Below are 23,847 nucleotides of genomic sequence, written 5' to 3'. Positions count from 1 at the left end.
GTTAGTCCCAGTCCTGCTGCTGGAAGAAAAACCCGGTGCTGCAGAAAGCAGGCGGGAGCGCAGGCGGGAGGGGCGGCAGCGGCCACGCCGGTCTCGGTGGGAACGGGCTGGAGCGGCGGCTCCTCGCTCACCGTGTGTGTCCGGGGGATCAGCTGTGTCCGCAGAGGCAGGAGGCTGGAACGGGGCAGATGCAGGGCAGGTGATCACAGAGGGTCTGGCTCTCCTGTGCTCCGGCCGCGTGGGCTGAAGATGGGGCGTCCTCCTCCCCACTCGCAGGAAACATGAGTCCCCCCCCTCGGAAGCCTGAGAGACCCCTCTGGGAGCCACTGCAACTGACCCCTTTTGTCTGGAGTCATCAGAGATCCTGGGTGTAACCCGGCCAGCTCCATTGGCATGATCATGAGAAAAATTCCTTCAATCGACACAGTAATAGAAAAACACTCAAACCACAACAAAGGTCTTTCACAAACCATGGCAAGAAAAGATTAAGTTCTGGTGCTGGCTAATAAACAGCACTCTGAGAAGAAGAATATTTTTTCATTATTAATCTGACTAACTGGAATACAGTTATGACAATTATTTTTTGGCTCAGTCACTTCTACTTAAGTTTGTATGTGTTTGTCTGGCTCAGTGAAGGGTGGTGTTAAAACAAATTGTCGTGCATTGCCACTCCTATTACTGAGGTCAATAAAAAGGTTCAGCAGCCATAAAATTCAGGGTTACAAATAGTTTTAAGAGTTGTCCCCTCTGTTAAAATGTTAAGCAACTTACTGTTCTTGATGTGCATGTTCTGTATCCCCAAGTTGGCCATCTGTTTGTACTTTCCCAAACAATCCCAGTTCTAGTTCAATCACTTCCTACTTATTCCCTGTCCCTCACTTCACTTCCGGCCGCCTGCTGCTGCTCCCTGTCAATCAAAAGACACTGCCCCATATGCAAAGTTTCCAGAGTTCCCAAGAAACACCTCTTCAGTGGAAGTCCTAACTGGCCATGAACTAAGGAACTGTTGAGAAGAGTGACACCCCTGGACCAACGAGCCCCAATTGAGTTCTGGACGTGCCTGTGAGGTTGGAACTCCCATTCCTGCTCTCGGACAGGACTGCACGGGAGCCTCCTTCCAGCGTCGCCTAGGCAAGCAGCAGCAGGTGTCGGCCCCTGGCGACCCCCCCCCCCCCCAATTTTTCAATAAATGAGTTGCTATTTAATAAAGGCTTTGGCCCTGCTCTGTTTATTACAAGAAGGGTTTGTCGAGCAGTGGAAGATGCTGCCTAGGGAAGTGGCTGAGTCACCATCCCTGGAACTATTTAAAAGATTACAAAGTGCAGAAGTGGCACTCAGGGACATTGTTCAGTGGTGGACTCGGCAGTGCTGGGTTGACAATGGGACTTGACAACCTTAAGGATGATTTTCAACCTAGACAATCCTGCAATTCTATGACAGTAGAGTCTCTAAAATGAAAAGCCGTATTTTGATGGGCATGTGTGTTTCATGAGTGCCGCCCATAACCACTAGGCATGCTGCGTCTCTGAAATGCAGCAGGTGTGTTGGACATGCAAGTACTTAAAACAGCTCCACAAGAGTGATGCCAAGTTGCTTTAAAGGGATTTCCTTCACTGAAATACAGTTCTGCAGATCTGTAGGGATTGTACGAGGCCATTTTCCTTGGCTTGCGTCCACTTTTGAACCAGGGTATGAACTGGAACTAGGTTTGTCTTTATTCATCATTTGTTCTAGCACCTGTTATGAGGCTATTAAAATATGTTCTTTTCACATCCCAAAATTAGAGACCTGCTCTTGGTTACTCCATATGTGAAACATGCTGAAGTCCCACCATTTTGCAAGTGTGATAGCAATAATATCCATCCGTATTAGTGCTGAGGAACTGAGTCCCTGCCGTGGGTGGTACATGCAAAAAGTCCATAGCACATAAATCTGCGGTTCTTTGGGACAGTTGTTTCACATAGGACTAGACATGACATAAAGTGCATATATTTGTGGGTTATTTTGGGTATGTTCTGATTTCCCCAGAAGTGACCTTGAAGTATTCCAAATAAAAACCAGCAGCCAATATCCACATCTAAAGCAGTTTACCCTGAGCCTATGGGTTGTTTTGGTGAGTACTTCCACAACTGCTTCAGGCAAAATCCAGTCAATCACTTTGCAGGGGAAAGCCCATGAAGGAATAAGGGCAACCTCTTTCATGCTGAGTGGATTGCCAACATTTTGGGTTACAAAGGAGATGAAGACCGGTGACAGCGGCGAAGTCATTGCACGTGGTGGGGGGGGACGAAGCCGAAGACTCGGGCGGAAGAGAGAGGCTGGGTCAGGAGGCGACCGTGAGGCTGCAGAAGCCCAGAGGTTCTTCATGTGGGTGCTCCCCTCAGAGGCAGCAGCTCGAGCCGTTCCTGTGTTACTGCAGGGAAATACGGAACGAGATGTCTGAGACTGTGCTGTGGGAAAGGCGGGGTCAGAGCGGCAGGGAGGCCGGACCAGACGCTGTGAGTAGGGGCTGTGGCAGGTGTGTCTATTGCTGTGAGTAGGGGCTGTGGCAGGTGTGTCCAGTGCTGTGAGTAGGGGCTGTGGCAGGTGTGTCAGGTGCTGTGAGTAGGGGCTGTGGCAGGTGTGTCTATTGCTGTGAGTAGGGGCTGTGGCAGGTGTGTCCAGTGCTGTGAGTAGGGGCTGTGGCAGGTGTGTCAAGCGCAGCCCCTCACGTGGCTGGAGCCGCCCGCCCTGCAGGGGCTGCGCTTCCAGCAGGGAAAGCCTTTTGGCCCTGGGTGTGTGACTGCCACAGTTTTGTGAATGGTCAGACTGGGAATTTTCTGTAACACCCGTGATAGAAAGTTACTTTCTGCTAAATGGGACTAAGTTGGCACCGACACAGAGGCATACAAACATACATGCAGACGGCCTGTATGAAAATGTAGTATAGAAAGCAAAATGCTTGTTAAGTTTGGTGTAATTCTCAACATTGCTCTGCTACAGTGATGCCACTGGGCAGCTCAACTCTCATATAATTTGGGGGTGATGCCATGGTACAGTACACCGTAGGGGATTTGGCTAATGGAACACCTTTCTAGAACGCTTCTTCCTATCTTTAGAGACTACTCGTTGCCTATAAATTTCTGTAAAACAGATAGCAAACAAAACCTAATTCAAACAGGAATGCATTTCACTATGACTAGCAGTAAAAATATTTATTGCAATGGAACAGATATGCACTACTAGGGAAAGTGATTCAGCCCTTTGAAATACTTTCTTTTCCTTCATCACTAAGAACGGTACATACCATAAAATTTTTATTTCCCTTTCCAGAATAAATCTTCACAGCTTTGTCAAATGTTTGCTTCTGGCAGTATTCTCTTTTACTGAGGTGGCTGATGTGCAGTCACTTTCATTAGTTGATTCTCAGTGTATTAGCAGTCTTCTGTTTTATTAGACCTGTTCTCTAGAAAGCCAAAACAATAATAACAATAATTTTAAAAAATGGAAAAATACTCTCTTGCTGAAGCCACAGCTAAGTAGGCTCAGGTTGCAAACCCTAAGTTTCTATGAGTATTAGGAAATTACCATTAGTTAGCATTTTGAGAGTGTGTCTGTAGTCAGTCTGACCATTTAATAGAAAAATGGAGAGCAAAATGCATTTTTTAACTGGATATATTTGTTTTCTTGCTGCCATCTTAGAAGAAAGGCAAGATGTTTATTTGCAGCATGGCAACACGGGGTAAACACAAGTCATCTCGGTGCTCTTCAGGAGGATTCAATCTCAACTTTTCAAGTGGTCACATGCTCAGCCACGAATAGTTTTGTTTTTGCAGATTACTCTCCAGCTAAGAACGGGAGACCCTAATTCCATGTCAAGTATTTCAGAATGTTATCAATAAAAAACCCTCTGATTACAATGTCAGCTCTGGTTAGTGACTTTGATAGCTAAACGGGCTAAAATTCACTTTCTTGCTTTTAAAGATAAGGGGATGCTGATGGGGTCATAGAGACACATGTGTTAGAGTCAGTGAGTTAGGGTCTCTCTGAATTCTTCAGAGAGAAATCAGAGTGTAAGCATTGAATAAGGTTTAATAGGAGCTGCAGTGGTTTTAGGAAGTGAATGGCCTCAAATACCACGGTAGCAGAGAGTGTTTTGCTGAAGGTTGTAAACACATGGATATCTTCAGTAGAGGCTCCAAGCCTGTAGTTGTAGACAGGACTTAGGCATAAGAGAGTAACAGTAGGAATATTGCTTCCATTTCTTAGCTAGAACAAGATGGATTCTATGCGTACTTGTGTACATAACGTGGTGAGCTAAGAAACCAGAATTCTAATAGGTTAAGAAGTAGTGGTCTGAGCTTGCATCTTAGCTTGTTGGAGAAATCCTATCCAACAGCATGTATGGGGAGAGTTGCTGCTTTTAGCCATTCACCTTTAGCCACTTGCTTTAGCCATTCTGGCTTCTAGCCATTTGCTTATTGCTGCTGCTTTTGCCATTGCTTGCCATTGCTTTTGCTATTGCCTGTTGAGACTGATGTGCTTTGTAATAAGATGTGCTTTGTAATAAGTAACCTTTTAACTATTAGCTGCTTTGCTTATTTACGATTACCTGACGCGTAAGAGCCTAAGAGCTCAGAGTTAGGTGCCAAGGAGCACCTGGGGGTCAGAAAGAACCCCGCACCACATTCCACATCTGGTGCCCCGTGGCTGTAGCCACAACATGGGTACAACAGGAACTGTTCATTCTTTACCAGCCAAAAAGATGCAAAAGAAATAGCCAGTCTCTGGCACTAAAGCAACTGTCAGCTGTTTTTATCAATCTTTGATCCTACTATTTCCTTAATTGTGTTGGCTCAGGGCATTGTTGAAGACATCAAAGTGTTTGTTTTTACTTTTGTTCTATTTCTATTTGTAATTTAGTTTTTATAGTTCCTTTCAGGTTTGTGGGTTTGTTTTTTATTTTGGTATTTCCTATTCTTTTGCTTTTTCTGTTCAATGTTCTCTATGTTTATCTGTAGTTTTCTCAGTATCATCTGATAGCAGCTGGTTTTTTTTTTCCCGTCTTCATGAAATGTTTCATTCCTGTTCCTGAATTCTTGTTTCATTACAAGACTTGTGTACCAAGGAAGATTTCCAAATAGGGCTTAAGTGTGACTTAAGTGGTGCATAAGCACTGGTATTTGTATTAGTCTGCTATAGGTACAACTTTCCTTCAACATGATTCACTGTAGCTGGATAATTTAGCTCCCAATTTTTGTACAGCTAAGGTATAAAATGGCAGTCTGAAATTCTCCTTTGCCAATATGGATAATTTCCCTGTTGGACCGCCTGGTGTATTTTTTCTGCCAGGAAGGAAGTGCCAGTAAAGACTAGGGCTAATAACATGATGCTGCTAAGCATCTGGTTTGGTAGAACTGCTTTGCAACTGCTGTATTTCTAGGAGTGGTACAACTTAGAAAAGCTGCCTGGGAGGACTGCATGTCTCAGTAGTGCTGACGGAGGCTTTGAAGGGGACGGGGTAGTCAGCATGCGTGCTGCAGACAGTGACTTCAGCAGCTTTTGCTGTAAGTGGAGAGCTGCAGCAGGGGGGGTGTCAGTGTGCTGCCTCTGGAGCCTTCTACACTCATTGGGTAGTTGCTGAGCCAAGTGGGGACAGTTTTACTTGCTCCTAGTCCAGCCTGACACTCCATATCCCGTGCACACAGTAGGATTAACAGCTAGCTTTCCATTCAGAATGTACAAGGGAAGAAAAAGGTCTTGTTTGCTTCTTATTTATTCCAGTAACCTTTTTGTGATTCTCATCCCTGCCTGAGGAGAGAGAAGTAGGTGGAAATAAAGGCAACACATGGATTTCTCTGAAAAGGAATGAAAAGGCCTTTGCATGAAAATCCACCTTTGAGGACTCTGGCAGTCTCCACTGTCCTCCTGCCCCCTGTGGAGAAGGCCTGAAGTACCAAGGGCTGAACAACAGGCCCTGACTGAGGCCTGAACAAGAGGCCTGCAGCCAAAGCTGACCTATAGATGAAACTTCCAGCCAATGTTATCTATATATATTTGCTCATGAACAAAGCATTGTTACATGTGCATTTACTGGCAGAACATGTATTTGCCATTCTGAATCTAGAAACTGCATGAGGCCACATCTGGCCTAACAAGGGGTATAGGATCAAAGACAATCCCTTGGTTCCTCCTTGAGCCAGGCTCTGGGAGAAAGCCAACAGGAGGATGAAATGACACATGATGCCAGCTTGTTTGTTTAACAGTATAAAAGCTGGGCTACTGTCACAGCAAAGTTGGGAGAGCCTGGTGGCCTGCAAGGTGGATGCGCACAGGAATTCCCTGAACCTTGGTTCTCCAGTCCTTCCCTGTGACACCTTCCCCTCAGAGCTGAGGTGTCTCAGACTGGGGTGATGGCAAAGTATTGCAGTAACTGGTGATGTATCTTTCTTCATCACTACAGGCATTCTTTTGTAGCATCATTAGGTGCATTGCTTAGCTTGTCCTTTGTATTGCATTACTAATGGTTATATGCTTTGATTAGCTTAGCATATCCTTCCAGAATTGTCTGCAGCTTTACTGCAGCATTTTAGTGAATTCCACTATTCCTCAAGTTGCTGTCTGTGTCCTGAGCAGGTACCTCTCACTGCTTAGCTCTTCAGGCAGTAATACTGGGTCACTTGCAGCAGTCACCATCTCAGTAGTTCTGTTCCAGGAAGAGATGTTGCCTTTCTATTTATCCCCGGATCTTCTTGTGCACAGAGTGAGCTGGATCCTCTCAGACTCCATGAGATGATACTCAGGGTCTAGGAACGGAACTTCAGAGCAGTACTGCTACTGCACACACAACCACTGTTGCTACCCAGAACTTTTTGACTGTCAGAACAGGCAAGGGCAGTAAAGAGACTTCTCTAGTTAATTAAGTTCCATGAGAATTGACGAAATCCATGCCTACGGTGCCATCTTAGAGAAGCTGAACTACCACAGAAGCCATAACTTCACAAAGACATAAAGCACAGAACTACTCAGCAGCAAGTCACTCTTTCACTCAGAGAAACCAGCAGCTCCAAAGCATTTCCAGCTTTAGGCCAATGGGAATGCATCTGTAAGTTTGAATCAAATCCTGGCAGCATAAAAAGACAAAACATTCCCAGTAGCACTCAAGGTTAAACAGTACAGGCTACAAACCTTGTCTCATCTCTGGCTGCAGAGAAGAGAGAGAAGAATTTTGATTAAGGAGCTGAAGAAGAAAGAAAAAGAGCCTGAAGTTCAAAGGTCTTCAGTGAGACACAAGAACATGGCCTACCTGCACATGAGGCAAGGCCAAAAGCTCACAATAGAAAGACCACTAAAATACAAGAGGACAGATGGAACATGAAATAGAAAAGGAACAGAAGTTGAGAGATAGTGAAGGGAGCTGAAATTCCCCTTCTCACATTCTGTAGGGAAACTGGTTTCATAAATCCACTGATTCACACTGGTTGCAGCTAGCAGAGTTCACCATTCTTTCCCACACCAAGACACCCACATTCATTTGCACCAGCCTTTGGCACAGTTGTTAGGATTGAAGCATGACAGGTTGGAAATATATTAAGTGGTGGTTTATGATAATGCTGACATAGAGTAACCTTTGTTGTTACTGATTTTTATTATTATTTATTAGCTGGGACACCTTCCATGTTTTAATTTTCTGTTTGAAGTTAAAATCCATGTCAGATATATTTTAGGGCCATTTTCCCCTCAGCTTTTCTTGTCCTCTATTTGGGGCCAACAACGTTAGAACAGGTGTAAATATACTGTGTAATAATTATGTACAGATGTAGCATTTTTATCCTGCTTTGGGAGGGAGGGTGTGTGTGTGTGTGTGTGATTTTGGACATATTAAAACATAGCCATGCATTTTTGGTCTCTTCTATTTAATGGAAAGAAAGAAAAGGTTTCAGACCATTGCCTTCTCTACCTTCCTTGGGAAAAAGGAGAATCTCATTTAATGAGAAATTACAAACAAAATTTCATCCAGTTATTTCACCTCAGCACTTGTTTGGCTCCTATATTCTATGTTATCTAGAATTTATTATGATGAATTGAAGTGTATGTCCGTACATAATTTCCAGTTACAGTATCATAATAATTCCTTTATTGTCAAAAAACACACAAAAAATGAGAAGAAACAAAAATTTGTTTTTGGTATATATATGAAAATCTTAGACCATACAGTGATGCTTTAGACATCTTCCGATTCTGTAAGATGATTCCCCTTTAGGTGGTGATTCTTGAAAATGGAATATTTACCATGCACAAACACATGGTACCTCTGTGTAGTTGATAATGCAAGGAAGTAAATCAAATGTAAGCACTGTGAAACAGAAGAAAGCTAACACTTCATGTTCCCCACAGCATTACTTGAGTAAGCCAAACCTACCCATTTCTTGTAACAAAAGTTGAAAAATTCTGATTGGAAATATGAATGCCTGGATTACACTAGAGTGCATGTTCATGAGAAGTGAAGTTTAGATGTTTAAAAAACAGCTCACACCACATTATGCCAGTCAGTGCTATGTAATTTGCAATGAAATTCATGATGTAATCTTAAAATTCTGCTCTAGACACTTAATGGAGAAGGGAATATGGCTTGCCTTAACATATTTGCAAAACGCCAAACTACTCACTGCTATTGTATATATAATTGTATAGCTTCAAAGGTTGAAAAGTGCTTTTGCAGATAAGCTTTGGCTCTTGGTGTAGAGCTAATAAAGTGCATTGCAAGGATATTGTCTTTTCACATTGTGTGAAAACAACCTTTGTACAGTACCTGAGATAGCCTGTTTAATGGCCTTGAAACATTGTCCTTTTGGGAGGAGTTAGAAAAAAGGGTGCAGTTGAAGACAGCTTTTTCTGATCATTGCTGAGAGAAAAATCTGGGATAATTTTCTTTCCCTATCACTGGTCTCTGAAATTGTCTGGCACAATAGCTTCTGCCATGTACAGTCTTGTCAGCAGATCCTCTCATTAGACACAAGAAATTCAGTATCTTCTATGGGTAGCTTGATATGCTTCTTTATTTTCCAGCAAAAAAAAAAAAAGCTGGATAAAAATTTCTGATTCTTTCCTTGGGTTATGGTATAAATTGAAATCTAAGAGTAAAAACGCATGGTTTTGTAACGGAAAAGCAGATCAAAAGCAAATTCTTATTTTTTAGAAGAAAAGGCAGTGTTAATCTAAATTTAACAAGTGAAAGTGAAATTGTCTGGTAGCTGCATTTTGAATGAGTTGAGCAACAGCTGGAGCTGAACATCTCTTGCAACATATGGCTTGAAAACACTGGAAACAGCATTGCTGCAATGTATTTCCCATGGAAAGTTTGCAACAGAGCATAACAGTGATCCCATGCCATAGAATCATTGAATGGTTTGGCTTGGAGCAGACCTTAAAGATCATCTAATTGCAACTCCCTTTCATGGGCAGGGACACTTTTCACTAGGTTATCCAACAAAATAATGAAATACCCTGAGTCTTCTGTACCCAAGGATGACCAGTAGCCAGACACTTGGGAATCACATAAGAATGATTTCAGAGACCAACTCTCCACCTGTCTTGTCCCCTCATTGGCAGCCCCAGCAGCAGCCCAGTCCTCTGCCAGGTGTTACACAGGAACTCTCTGCCCTGCAGATGCAGCTGGAGCTGGACCAGTTTTCTGACAGTCCTGCAAGATTCACTATTCAAGTATAACTCTTCTGTTCTGCACAGCTTTTCTCTTAGAAAAATGGTGTTTGAATTTCTTACAGAAATGTTGGAGTGGGCTGCAGAAGTAATTGCAGCACATTTTTTCACTTTAGACCTCTGTGGGAACAATTATTTCAGACTTTCAGAAATCCACACGGAGATACTGAGTTTCTGAGTCTGTCCCTGAAGTGAGACATAAAATGTGCTTCCTATTGAATTACTTGGAGATGCTTGTGCACTGCTTCACATTTTTGTGGGCCTTGGGAATGCAGCTTCTCTCAGTCTCTCCATCCATTACTATTCTATTTTATCTGAAAACACCATCAGGAACTGGGAAAAATGTGGCAAAGTTCTCACAAATAACTAGAATCCAAGGGATTATCTTTACTTCATATGTTTCCTTACATAAATATTTATAATAATAAAAAAAACTTAATACATATGTTTGTACTAGGCACAGAGTAGAAGCTGTACAGAATGGGTTTAGACTTCAAACCAAACCACAGGTAAGTTATTTTAGGAATTAAATTATGGTTGAAAGAAGATAATGTCATTTTAAGGAACTGCAGATAAAATAAATTAGGTTATGTTTTGTAAATAAAATTTTTCATGTCTTCAATTTCCAGCTTGTCTTATTTTAGTCCTCTGCATGACCTGTGGTGCTTATCCATCATCAAAAGGAATACAAACACCTTCTATGTGAATTCAGATTAAATGCTTATGTTGGAACTCCGTATGAGGCAATCCCAAATAGAAGGATTCTGTGTTAAACACTTGAAACTTTTTATAACCTTGGGTGACTTTTTTTCTTTCCTGTTTGCTCTGAGATTCCACCCTCTTACTTTGCAGGACTACCACCCCTAGGATTGGAGACATTCTGCAAAAGTTGGCTCCTTTCCTCAAGATGTACGGCGAGTACGTGAAGAATTTCGATAATGCAACGGAACTGGTGAGAACATGGACTGAACGGTCACCTCAGTTCAAATTCATTATTCAAGACATACAGGTAATGGGGAGAATAATCTATGCCCTCAAGTAATATATAAAAATGCATAGGTTTGTGGATGCAAAGAAGGATCAAAGAGAAAGCTAAATACCAAATAGAATGAAGGCAGCTGTTTTTATCCACTTCATGCTGCATTTTTCCCTTCTCCTTCCTGCACATGTGCACAACCCACCCACAAAAATCCAGTTTTATTCTCCTGCAAAATAGAGGAGCAAATTGTAAAAGCTGGAACATCTGAAGACTAAAACAATAGTGCATTTTGTTTTAAATATCATTTTAGGATAAAGTGAAAAGGCAGTGCAACTCTAGATCCTGCAGTGCATCCAGCAATGCTGTGTTTGCTCTCAGTAGTGCTGAGCACAGAAAGCTGGGGAGCCCAGGAATGTCAGTCTTTTCCAGAGGCTCCTTTCACAACCTCTGGTGCTCCCTGTGGGTGTCTCTGGGAACTGGCAGGTGTGTGTCCTGCTGCAGTCTGAACACTTAGAAATAGGATGAAATATTTCTACTTGAATTTTACTGCTCTCTGGGATCTTGTGGTTGTAAGCCAGGGAAGAAAACAATCTATGTTTTAATGTGATTTTTGTTTTTATAATCTAATTGCATCTAAGATTACAGAAATGAATATACATATTAAGATATGAGTGAGGGACACTGTTGAGGGAGTTGATATTGTGAATGATACTCCAAGAAAGCATTCCCTCCTCAGATAGGTAATACACACCTCTGTAGCTCATTTAAATGATTGTTTATAATATGTAGTCATGAGCTGTTCTTATCAATTCAGAAGTATTTCTCTTGTCTGTTATTACAAACCTATTTTAAAATACACTGGAGTTTAAAGGATTCTTTGGGTAAGACTTTTTTTTAGTAAGACTGTCAAATACTTAGAAAAGTTTTTACACTTATTTTTTGTGAAAATTTTCTGATATCTGTAAAATAGTTCAATATTCTTTCAGAAGATCTATCATGCATGTTTCAAAATACATTGTTTATGTTTCATCAACCATAACTTTTATTTTATGGTATTGTAATGACATTTTTGCCTGCTTCATTGAAATATGTTTACAATTTTTTAGAAGGAAAAAGTGTGTGGAAATTTGACATTGCAACATCACATGCTAGAACCAGTCCAATGCATTCCACGCTACGAGATGCTTCTAAAGGACTACCTAAGGAAATTGCCTCAGGATTCCCTAGACTGGAAAGATGCTGAAAGTAAATATCTTCTGGCCATTAAAGGAGATAATAAGGTATTAGTAAGAGGATACTGCAAATGAAAGATATTTTCAGGAAAATCAAGTGAAGAATTACCCATTAAAAGAATGATGGGATTTCTTCAATGGAATCATAGCATTCCTTGAAAAAAGAAAAGTTTGAATTGAAGTTAATGCAAAAACCATAAAGCCTTTAGTATTCTCCTGGAGCACATAAGTTTTACTTTGGTTTTGGAATAGCACACAGATTTTGATTTGTTTGCTTTGCAGATGATCAGGGCTTGTGGTGGCTTTTTAATTTTAATTTTTTTTTGTGTTGGCATTTTGGTTTGCTTTATGCACATTTGGAATGTGTGACTGTTATTTGTAAAAAAACCCCAAAAAAGTTAGAAGTTAGACTTACTGTAATTTTAAGCTTCTGCAGGGAAAAGCACAACACACTTTAAAATACTTGTTTTTTTAGTGACTTTACAGTAAACATTTGTAAGATGAGTTGTTTCAACTGAAAAAATACAGTTTGACTTTCTGCACTAGAGGGAAAGCAACATGGAGAAAAGAAGGGAGAGAACCATGACTGTTCTTGTCACAGAAAAATGTGATTCAAAGTGCTGAAGTGCTACAGTAATAATTCTCTTCTGGTCTTTCCATAATTCCTAGTTGGAGGCTGACTTTTTTAGACCTTCCACTTTACCTTGTTTGCTTTTTATTGCTAACTGAAGAAATTTATTGTGCTTTGTAATTTACAAAAAACCAACAAACATTTTTGTAGAATTGCCACTGTGCCCCCCATTTTTTCCCCTATGTAGGGCGTAAATAAGTAAAAGTGCAGCTTTTTGGTTTTACTTATTTCCTTTTTCTTCTGTCTAGAATCCTTGGAAATTATATCCACTGCAGCAAGTCACTCGAATAGTGCAATAAGAAAAATGGTAAATGATCCTTGTTTCCCTGATCGCTTTTCATATATTATATTATATTTCAATATTTGGTGAAGCTAGGAGAGTGAATTGCAAATCTTCCCTAAAATGGCAAGAATTGGTTTCTTGGGTCAAAGTGGTTGTTCCTACTTAATGTATTTCTACAGCTCCTGGAAATGATAGGCAAAATCTGTCATTGCAACAAATTCTCTCAAGTGGAAAATGCAACAGAGTTAGTTCTTCTCCTGGCTCAAATCACTGATACTGCACCCAACTCTTAGCCTTGTTTAATTTGTTTCTGTGAGTGCAGGATAATGTTTGTAAAGAGCAGTTCCTGTTTCTCTGCCTGGTTGGGCTGGGATGATAGGATCTTAATTGAAACGTGAGGTGTTTTGGGAAAGAAATGATGCTTCCTACTTACATGTTAGGACTTGCAACAGGATAAAAGATATACCTCCACATTGTCAAAATACATGTGTACTTAAATATGCAGGGACAGTTAGGTTTGATGTATGTAGTCCATAGATTGATTTCCACACTTCTGTACATATGTTGTATTCAATAGTATCTTTTTAATTCAAGTAATGCAAATTGCTTTCACAGGTATATTGGCTTTTGCAGTTTCAGTTTATCAAGGAAACAATCTAGTGATTTTCAATCTGGAAATAAATACCTGAAATATGAGAAAATTATATATAATATATGTACAGTATTAATATGTACAGTACTTGATTGTTGCTTTGATTTCATGATACTGGTTCTTACTAGTGAATAATTTATTTTAAAAAAAGCATGTTTTCTATTTGAAATTAAACACAGTCCTAAATTGAAAAATACTGTTCAGTGATTTGTTTTAATAGATGACACTTTATGATCTTGATACTTTTATGCATCAAAAAATCAGCAGTAATGTAAGTGGCATGCAATGGACAAATGAATTTCAGTTGTGTTTAAACAAGTAGTCACTTTTCTTCAGTGTCCTATCACTGTTCACTTTTAAGAGTGCAGTAGTCTGTTGCTCAAATGCAGTATGTGGTTTGAGAAAAGCAACAGATTCTAGTAACCTTCTGGGAATGTGTGGTTTTGCTATTATGGCCATTGGAGCAAAAGAACATTTTGAACTTAAGTTATTTAATTTTTGTAGAAGATTAGGCATTGTTATGCTTATTTATGACAACAATCTTCAAGGATGATTGTTTTCAAGTGGAGCCTAGTTTATAAAAATTTAGTATGAAGTCTGAGCTCACAAATCTGAAATGCTATGAACTAACATTAGTTGGTTTTTGCTTCTGGGTATAAGGACTCCCTGGCTTTACAATATTAAGTTCCTTATGAACTTCCATTCCTATTAAAGTTTTGATGCATAGAGGCAAATGACGTGCAAATTTTACTCTAATATGATTAATGAAATATGGCAAACTCAGAAGTAGTGATTGACTATAAATGAAAATCATTGCTATCTTTCCTTTTTGAAACCCTTAAAGGAAGGAATATATGTAACTTCTACAATCAGCTTGTCATAAGAACATTCAGGAGTCTTGCTTCTCAATAAATCTGCAATCTGTATTTTAAATCATGTCAAGCTGAAGAGCTCAGGTTCAGTTTTGTTAATAACATGACAGATTTAAATTGTTGGGTTTATTATAATGAGTTTGCCAAACAAACTGTCCACTGACCTCCTACTCCTGCTTTACTCTTTCTGCAACACTCTACGGAAATAAAACCCAACTCATTTGTGCATTTAGGAAGGGATTGATATCTGTTTGTAGCATCAAGCACGTATGAGCGTGTAGTGTCCATCATTCCTTCATAAGAAGTCATGTAATTTAAAGTTAGTGGGATGGATTTTGCTCTCACCTGCCCAGATCCATAACCATAGCCTTTAGATTCCAGAGCTTTACACCAGTGTTAACAATGATCAGGACACAGTATGGTAGAGTACTAACTCTCCAGCTGACTTGGTGCTTGGCAGTTCTGAATTCTCTTCCTTGGGTGCTCCCTGTGTCCAGATTATTCTGGATATAACCCTAGTGTTACTTTTATCTGATGGGCAAGCTCTTCTGTAATTATCTTAGAGATTTTAGGTTCTGCTGGCAGCTGTGTTTACCTTTAGCAATGGGCAGCTCAAGCCTGTTTTGATTCATGTTGGTGAGTACCATCGGATTTTTACTGAGGCAATATAAGATCTCCCTAGCTAATCTATGTAATCTTACATATCCTTTGGCAAGGGGTGGGGAAACATTCAGGTAAGCAAGTAGAACTCTTGGTGGCTATCTCTCCTTCATGGCCATCTCCCAAGAGTGGGTATCTTCTACAAGAGCCTCAAGTGCAATTGTGGGATATGGAGTTGTCTTAGCACATCCCAATGGATTAAAACAGTTTCCCATGGTCAAGGTGTTGAGCATAAAGGAAGCAGTTGCTTTAAAGGAGTCCTCAGACAGGAAGGACTGAGCTCTACTGAAAATACAGGGATATGAGTGCAGAATCAATTAGGTTGGAAAAGGCCTCTAAGATCACTGAGCCCAGCCATTGCCAACACTGCCAAGCCCACCACTAAACCATGTCCCCAAGTGCCACATCTACTCACCTTTTAAATACATTGTAAATACTTAGATACTTTAAATACATCTACACACCTAATAAATACCTGAAGGATGGTGACTCAACCCTTTCCCTAGGCAATCTGTTCCAATGCTTGACCTCCCTTTTAGCGACAAAATATTTTCTAAAATCCAATCTAACACTCCCCTGGTGTAACTTGAGCCCATTTCCTCATCTCCTATTGCTTGTTTCTTGGGAGAAGATACCAGCCCCCACCTTGCCATCACCTTTCAGGGAGTTGTAAAGAGTGCTCAAGGTCCCTCCTGAGCCTTCTTTCCTCCAGGCTGAACACCCACGGCTCCCTCAGCCACCTCTCACAGGGCTTGTGCTCCAGACCCTTCACCACTTCTGTTGCCCTACTCCGGGCCCACTCCAGCACTTCCATGTCCTTATCCTGCCTTTCATGTCCCAGAACTTGACATGGCATTTGAGATACAGCCTCACCCATGCCAAATACAGGGGGACCATCACTGCCCTCATCCTGCTGGCACACTACTGCTGATGCAGGCCAGGACACCCTTGGCCTTCTTGTCCACCTGTGCACACACTGGTTCATGTTCAGCTGCTGTCAAACCAGCACTCCCTGGCCCTTTTCCACCAGGCAGCTTTCCAGCCTTTCTTCTCCAAGCCTGTAGTGCTGCAGGGGTTGCTGCAAGCCAGGAGCAGGACCCAGCACCTGGCCTTGTTGAACCTCTTAGAGCAGCTTGACCCATTGATCCAGCCTGTGTGGATCTCACTGCAGAGCCCTCCTGCCCTCCAGCAGGTCAGCTGCGTAGAACGTTCTGTTTTCCAAGCTCCTGCAAAACTAATTCTAAGCCAGGTAGGAAGCCCCATTCCAGTTAAGGGATTAGAATCAGCAGTTTCTCTTCTGCCTTATTGTTACAGTGCTACTGAGTAGTTGAAGCTGCTTGAATGGCAGCATCTCCCAGACAAAGCCCTGCATTTGGGCAAGAGCAATCTGAAATGAAGTTAGCACTCAGAGTTGCTTGGTTGGATGTTAGCTCACGTTTGCCCTCAGCCATTAAATTCTATATAGCATAGGATATTTTATTTATCCTAGTGAGACCCACTTCTTGTTGTCATAATCAATTGCTTGGTCAGAATTGTTCTCTTGAGTCAGAATGCCTCAGCACTCAAATACATGGTTCTGTGTGTATTTTGTGGGAAAAGTATGTATTACCAATATTAAAGAACATCAGAAGATGGAGAAATTGCTTCTAAATTGAACCAGCCTGCTGTCTTCATTCTCCAGAACAAGACAAGCCCTTCTAACAGCATCCCAAACTTTAAATTGTAAATTATGACTGCAGAGGAACAAATACAAAGTTGCAGCTGCTGTGGCTTAAGAACTATGATGAAAGCAGTGAAATTAAAACCATCATTCTAACAAGGTAGAAGCTGTCCCCATTTGAAATAAATTCTTAAATTCTTCAAGGAAAAGAAAAAAGGCCTTAAATTTGTGAGCATAAAGCTCTTTGTGTAAGGAATAAACTGTAACTAAGCATTCATTCATAATGCATGAATGCATGTGAATGCCTCTGCTGAATTGTTAAAGTTTTGCAACTCCTGTGTTCAAGTAATGCTTGTTTCTCACTTTAAATGTCATCACTCTTCTGTGCAATTTAAAGCAGATCAAAAGTTATTTTAGTGGTTTTATGTGTGTTCAACCAGAATAAGATTTAATGTTATTATTCACATTTTTGGATCACAGCAGTATATTTTTTGAAATTACTTATTTTTCCCCCTACCATGGGAAAATAATGCATCATGAGATCTGCATGTTTGCACCATTCCTGCAGACCCTCTATAAATTCTCTTTTGCTATCAGGTACTCCTCCTTGGTTGAAGAGCTGCTATAAAACCTATATTATGTAGTCATTTCAATCCCTTTATGCTGAATAGTTTTGTTTATTCCAAAGTGTATTTAACTTATATGTGCAAAATAGATACTGAGAGTACAAAACATTCTGTTCTATCTGGAGTTCAATAATAATTGCATGTATATATAGTAGCACTTTTTATGCAAAACCATCTCAAAGTGCTTTATAAATCTCCTCCAGGATTCTTACTCCCTTTTGTAGAAAAGAGGATTTATATTGTTCATGTTTTTAAGTTATGGATGAAGGCAAGGCACTGATTAAATACAGAGTAAATACACTACCACCTAAGTAAAATTTAGGTGAGATTATGGAAGTATGCTCCACAGACTTCCAAGTGGAGTTAGAAGGAAAAAAATACATATATTAAAACAAGTGGGAAAGATGTGGAAACACCTGACAGGCTGTTTGGGTTCCTCACCACATAGCTAGTATAAAAAATCATCAGCGTTTCATTTCAAGGAAAGATTAAATAAAATTAAGAGAATTATTTCTTATACTGAAGGAAAGAGTTTCAATAAAGAAAGAAACAGTCCATGTAGAAATAATCCTAAGCAATAACAAAATGTCTTTCTCCTTATAGCTGCTATAAACCAGCCCCGGCCTGCTGGAGCTATTCTACCTTCAGTGATTTAAATTCACATAGAACCTGCCTTACATTATATAAGGGCACTTGTGGAAGATGAAACTTCCACCACTTGGGGAGCTGCTGAGATTCCAGGTCTCACCTGGAGTCACAGAGCTCAGGTGAACTTCAGATGGAGGTAATTGATGTAGGGGTGAAGGTAAACAACTGGAAATATATATCCAAAGTAAATGATTGGAGAGAAGTAATTGTGTGGCAAAACTGACTATCCTTAAGGTAAATCCCTTGGTAAAATGGGCATCATTTTTAGTCTCTGTGGTGTACTGTTATTTAAAATCTGAAATAAAATACATGGGGTTACTGTTTTTTGCTCTAGCCTGTGGCCCTGTTGGTGTGAGGAATTTCTCTAGCTGGCTCTGACCCATGGCACTGCAGTAAGCATGTAAGTTCCTCAGACAGGATTTTAATCTGCTCGTCAGATTGTTTCTGAAATCCCCTTCCTTTAACAGATCACAGGATTAATTTAATGATTACATATGTGTGTGTATGTACACATATGCATATGTATGTGTGTATTTATATGTCTTTATATATTTGAGACTATTATTCTGATGACTTGTTTTCAAGCAGTATTTTACAATCCAAAAATACACTGTGCTGCATTCAAAACAGAATGTATAATGTCTGTGGTGAGTATGCTTTCCAGAAAATGATGGAGATAGATCTGCTATTGTGGAATATTTACTATTTCAGCCTATAAAAACAAACACAAAAGCCCCCACAAACATGCTAATTCCAGTGAGGTATTTCAATCAGCTTCCTTTGAAACCTTGTGATTCAATTTCTTTCCAGAATAGACTGTGGCATTTTGTTTCACCCCTTACTCTTCCTAGCTCAAGTGCATGTAGAATGTGTTTTTTCTCAAAATCCTCAAGGAGATTTCTTGGAATAAAACATGTTTTCAACCACAGCATAACACCAACCTACTTCTGTTTGTAGTTCATCCTCGTAGATTCATTAAGTATTTCTGATGGAAACATTCAGAAAAGAGGGAACTACATCAAAGCATTTTTGCATCTAGGTGTCCTGGTATTTTTAAACCAAATTTGTTGCATGCAGAGAACAGTTTGCAATTGAAATATTATTTTTTTCTACCAGTGTATTTTCTATTCTGTAGCCCTTAAGGCAGATTAATACATTAATTTTAGTGGGAGCTGTATCAGCTGTAATGTTTGACATCAGAATTATAGGCTACACGTGTTAATTTCCCTTCATTAAGGAAGTATTTATGATTTTAATAGCAAAAACATTTCTTAAAAGAAATAGTAATTGGAAGAAGTGTAAATTTGTTTTTGTTTTGCAATAAAGTGAATAATATTACAAAGGTGAAATACAAATGACCTTGTAAGTTGTGCAAATCTAAGTCGTCATTTTTATGGTTAAGAAATACATGAATGTAAAAAAGTTGAAGATATTGTACATATTTTCTGTAATATATGTATATTTGATCCTAAGGTGGGTGAAGAATTGTAAAAATTAAGCACTTTAATTCATGTTCAGTACTTCAAAAGAACAGAAATTTGTATCCTGTAAAATAAAAGCATCATTAAATAAGTATTGCTAGTTGACTCTTTTTTTTGTCCACCTACTGTTCATTTTGCTGATTAAATCTTTAAACTGTGTTTCATTTTGTGTGTGATGATGAGGACCTTGGGACACTGGTAGCTAATTTGCTGAGGTCTTGGTTACTCTGATGCATTTTCCAGGCATCCTTAGAGCCCCCAGAATATTCATAAATTAACACCTGGACACTATAATACCATTTTGATAGCAACTTAGGGAGAAACAATGTTTTTCCTCTGTAAGAACTTAATCTAAGTCCATCTCACACAATTCACTCATCTGCATCTTCATTTCTCAACCTCCACATTCTTCCTTTTACATCACTCTTGTGTCAGCAGGGCAATACTTTAAAAACAACCATCAAATATCTGAAATAATTCTATAGGGCAAAAAATGGACTAAGGAAAAGAGATGAAAGAAGTTCTAGAGAAGATTCACCTTTCCTGATCAAAGCTGACTTGGTGCCTTTGCTCTGCTCTCTGCTGGATCCGAGCAGTAACATCCCATTCACCAAAACCTTACCACAGTTTCAAGGGAAACACAACAAACCAGAATAAATCATCATCATCTGGTCCCATGCCTATGGCTTAAAATAATCCACTTTAGAAACAAAATAATTTCAAAAACTGGAAAACTTTAAATTGCTCTAAGTCTGTATTTCACCTCTCTCTCTATTTTGGCAGTCTCGTATTTGAAGACTTGTTCTCTTAAATCAACACACTTGGCATTTAATCCCTTGTTTCTCTCTTCCACTGGGTAAACTTGCTTTTCAGTACCAGCTCTGAGTGTGTTGAAAATATCATTAAAGCGATCTTGCACATCATTCACTACTTTTTCTTTGATCATCCCCTTGTTCTGCAGATCTTCCAGCTGCTGACAGAGCAAAAGGGTTTCACTCTGGAGCTGGGCTAGTGGCTCCTGCATGGATTCCTGCTTTATTGCAAGTTTGTTGCCTTGGTCTTTCTCAGGCTGTCGAGCATGGTCACATTCCTCTGCCTGACACTGCGTTTGACTCCATTCTTCCTGTGCCATTTCTAAAAACAGTGGTTTTTCTCTGAGTGTTTAAGTGATGAAACTCCCTTTCTAGACTGTTAGCTTTGCTTTCAGCTTTACTCAGCTGCTGGGACAAGCTCTTGTTGGCTTCTCACACATCTGAGAGGTCATGATGGAGCTTGTCTTGCAAGTGAAGCCATTCACCACGTTCCCTCTGAAATGTTTGCTCCACATCACTTTTTGATGACTGGTGACGTTCAAGCAGGAACGAAATGATTCAATTCTGTCTCTAGTCTGTCTTTGCTTTCTTTTGTCTGCTCAAGTTTGGAAGTTAGCATTGCAGATTCTGTCTTTAGTAAGTTCAGTTGTCCACTGTACTGAAAATCTGTTTGTGTTAAGAACTCCTCATTCAGCTTAAGTTCTTTTTGGAGATCTTCATTTTTTTCTTTCAAAAAGTCTCATTTTCCTTTAAATATTTTCCTTCTTCCTCCTGGTGCCCAAGTCTTATTTGATCAAGTTCTAGTCTTAGCATGGCAATCTCATCTTGCAGGAACTGAGTTTTCTGCAACAGATCCTTTTACTCTCAGTGTTGGATTCCTGAATGACAGGACACATGAATAAATATCAGGGTGGGAAATAAATCTACAGAAATCACTTCAGCACTAAACTGGATTTTAACATTTCTAACACTGCAACATGACTTCAAAGATGAGAGTAAAATTTCAGGTAAGACGTCAGAACCACTTCACGTGTCCAATGCAGGCACAGAATCAAAGTGTAACATATCCATAAATAGACATGCCAAATGCATAATGCTTTTTTTCCCCATAAACTAGAAACCGTATAATAAAATAATTTTAAATATTTCAGCTTCAAAGTATTATATTATAAAATGACAGTGCTTTCTTGTGAGTGCATGCCTTTAAAATATTCCCTTTTGCATTACTTTAGCTGTGTTACCAATCTGGTAAAAATCTCTGCTCACCAGGCTAAAAAGGCTATTTTCTTTTTTAAATGTCTTCTTAACACTTTTTTTAGCATCACTGAGGGTTTGCTATACAGGTGAACCATCCCTGGAATGCATGAGTCTTTCATAGTGCCTGTTTAGTAGACAAATTTTTTTCCATGTAAACATATTCACCCTGTAATTATTGGGAAGCACAGCCAAGAACAAACAATTCTTCCAAGAATTTCAGATTCTTAGTACATTCAGTAAACTTTTCAAGACTTTTTTATTTAATAGCATTTATGATTGCTTATTCTCCTTCAATTATTCTAATTAGTATTGAGAGTTTAAATCACTGCTGATCTTTCTTCATAAAACTTTAATATGTGGTGGTGGGAAAGAACTTCATACTTTGAGTTTGATAAGGGAATAAGTAATGTAAAAACCCCAAGTAATGGGAACACAGAGTGTCAAACAACTTCCTTCCTGGCCAGTCTGGATGTAGGTAACTGGCTGTTTCACTGTGAGATACCTTAAAAAGTCATGATAAAATGTCAAGGAAATAAAAAAAAGACAGTTTAAAATTTGGTGTAGAGAGTATTTTCTTTTAGCTTTTTACTTGTACCTGCAGTGTAATTACATACAGCACTGATACTGCTTCCCAGAACTTTTAAAGACAAAAGGGTAAACAGGAGAGGAATTTGCACTGTAAAATTACACTGGTAAACTGTAAAGAATCCATCAAGAAGCAGAAAAATATCTAAGTTATAATAAAACTTAATAACAAATATGGTTACATTTAATCAATTAGAAAATATTCTGTGTACATCTGAACTTTTTCCTACAGTTCTTCTTGTCTCTTCTTCTAGTTGCTTTGGTCTCCATAGGTGGTTGCTCAAATGCCTTCTTGCAGGGCTCTGGCACTCTTTTCCTGAGAGAGGTGTCTCTGTGTTTCAGCACACTCCTCTTCAACCTGTAATAATACAATTCCATTACTTGCACCTTCAGAAAAATCACAGCTAGCAATATTGTCCTACTCTCCCTTTTAGTTTTGCAAATATTTTTGATTTCCACAGCTACAATAATCCATCTATAAATTTGAATTTTCTTCTGAAAAATTAAGAAGAAATACAGAATGCTTTGTAGAAATTGAAAAAAATAACTCAAAGTCAAGCTTTCAAATACAAACAGAAAAAAGAGAACAGACTACTTGGAAAGCAGCTGTTTGAAAATTCTGGCAATAGTGATCCAATGCCTCTTCCAGGAACAAAGTCCTACCTCCTCTTTAGGAATACTGGAATACAACACCAATTACAAAGAAGCAGAAATGATCATTATCTAATATACCTGTTTGAGGAGCTTTCTCAGTGTTACTGAGTCCATTTCTGAATTCCTGGATTGTAACTCAAGTTGCTGTTTCTCCTCCATCTCTTTACAATATTGCTCTTCTTTCCTACTGAGTTTTTCTCTTATTTTCTCATAGAGTGTTTCTGCTCTGAGCCTCTTTTCTTCCTCTTGTTTCAAAGGAAACCTGGGATTTAACAGTATAATTGAGAAACTAAAGGACTAATATATAAATTATATATTCTGCACTATGAACTTGCAGAAAGCAACTCAAACCATAAAAACGTTAAATATTTTCAGTCTTTATATTTTTTACTCTATTTTTTAACTTTTTTAAGAATTAGTACGTCATTCCATGATCCATGACATCAGTTTTACAATATATGGAAATAAACCATTGACTGTTTTATCACTTTTAAGTTTATCTAGGTAAATATACTGAAGTGTGTACATTTCTGTTACTTTTGAAGAAGTCATCTTGATATTACAGACACTTAGACCAAGAGGAGTTTGTTGTCTTAGCAGTCAAAGCAACGTTTTGACTATGATTAATATACATTTTCTTAACATGATGAGCATTGCCTGCATATTATGGATTCAGTGGCTGCAGGTAATGCTGATGAAGCAGCACATCACCTCTCTGACAGACACAACAATTTTTAACAAGCCTAAGGCTTAAACAATGGCTGACCCTAGGAAAAGCACACAGTTTGCATTTGCTCAGGAATGAGATCAATTTTCAAAAACTTATTTAGAAACGCAGAGGGTTTAAGTTTAATGTTATTAGAAATAATTGTAAACCTCTAAGGATCTATATCTGGATGAAACAACAGCAACTTGATTTTGAAGATAATCTATAGAGAAATCATTGAGGAATAGTAACTTCTTTACTAACTGAAACAAAGAGCAGCAGGCACCAACATGGTAAGAAGTGGCCCACGGTACCCAAACAAAAAAGCAGTTTCGTGTTTCAAAATTATTTTGAGTTATTTTTTCTCATATCCTTGCAACAGTAACAAGAAAAAAGTAGTATTAACATCA

At 39.3% G+C, this 23,847-nt stretch overlaps 1 protein-coding gene, 1 long non-coding RNA gene and 1 pseudogene across 7 annotated transcripts in view; 2 read left to right on the top strand and 1 right to left on the bottom strand.

Moving 5' to 3' along the window:
• The window catches only part of FGD4 (FYVE, RhoGEF and PH domain containing 4), a 98,791-nt gene extending 85,787 nt beyond the window's left edge, over positions 1-13,004 (top strand). For all 5 annotated transcript variants that reach the window (XM_079303440.1, XM_079303439.1, XM_079303443.1 and 2 more), the window contains 3 exons: positions 10,552-10,708; positions 11,785-11,923; positions 12,790-13,004. In XM_079303440.1, the coding sequence (XP_079159566.1) occupies positions 10,552-10,708; positions 11,785-11,923; positions 12,790-12,911 (418 nt within the window). In that variant the 3' untranslated portion in view covers positions 12,912-13,004. The remainder of the gene's footprint in view (positions 1-10,551; positions 10,709-11,784; positions 11,924-12,789) is intronic.
• Positions 13,005-14,245: 1,241 nt separating this feature from the next.
• On the top strand, positions 14,246-19,517 carry LOC306800936. Its single transcript, XR_013773947.1, has 2 exons — positions 14,246-17,308; positions 17,340-19,517. It is a non-coding gene; the product is annotated as an uncharacterized lncRNA (long non-coding RNA).
• Positions 19,518-20,159: 642 nt separating this feature from the next.
• Positions 20,160-23,847, bottom strand: part of LOC306800781 (ankyrin repeat domain-containing protein 26-like) — a 397,491-nt pseudogene continuing 393,803 nt past the window's right edge. Inside the window, exons 11-13 of the transcript XR_013777937.1 lie at positions 22,810-22,993; positions 22,290-22,435; positions 20,160-21,113 (exon numbers count right to left, since the gene is read on the bottom strand). The product of XR_013777937.1 is annotated as an ankyrin repeat domain-containing protein 26-like (transcript). The remainder of the gene's footprint in view (positions 21,114-22,289; positions 22,436-22,809; positions 22,994-23,847) is intronic.

Source organism: Erithacus rubecula (genome assembly GCF_903797595.1).
Source record: "Erithacus rubecula genome assembly, chromosome: 4".
NCBI lineage: Eukaryota > Metazoa > Chordata > Aves > Passeriformes > Muscicapidae > Erithacus > Erithacus rubecula.
The sequence above is the reverse complement of the archived record's forward strand: the minus strand, read 5'-3'. Positions and strand labels throughout refer to the sequence as shown.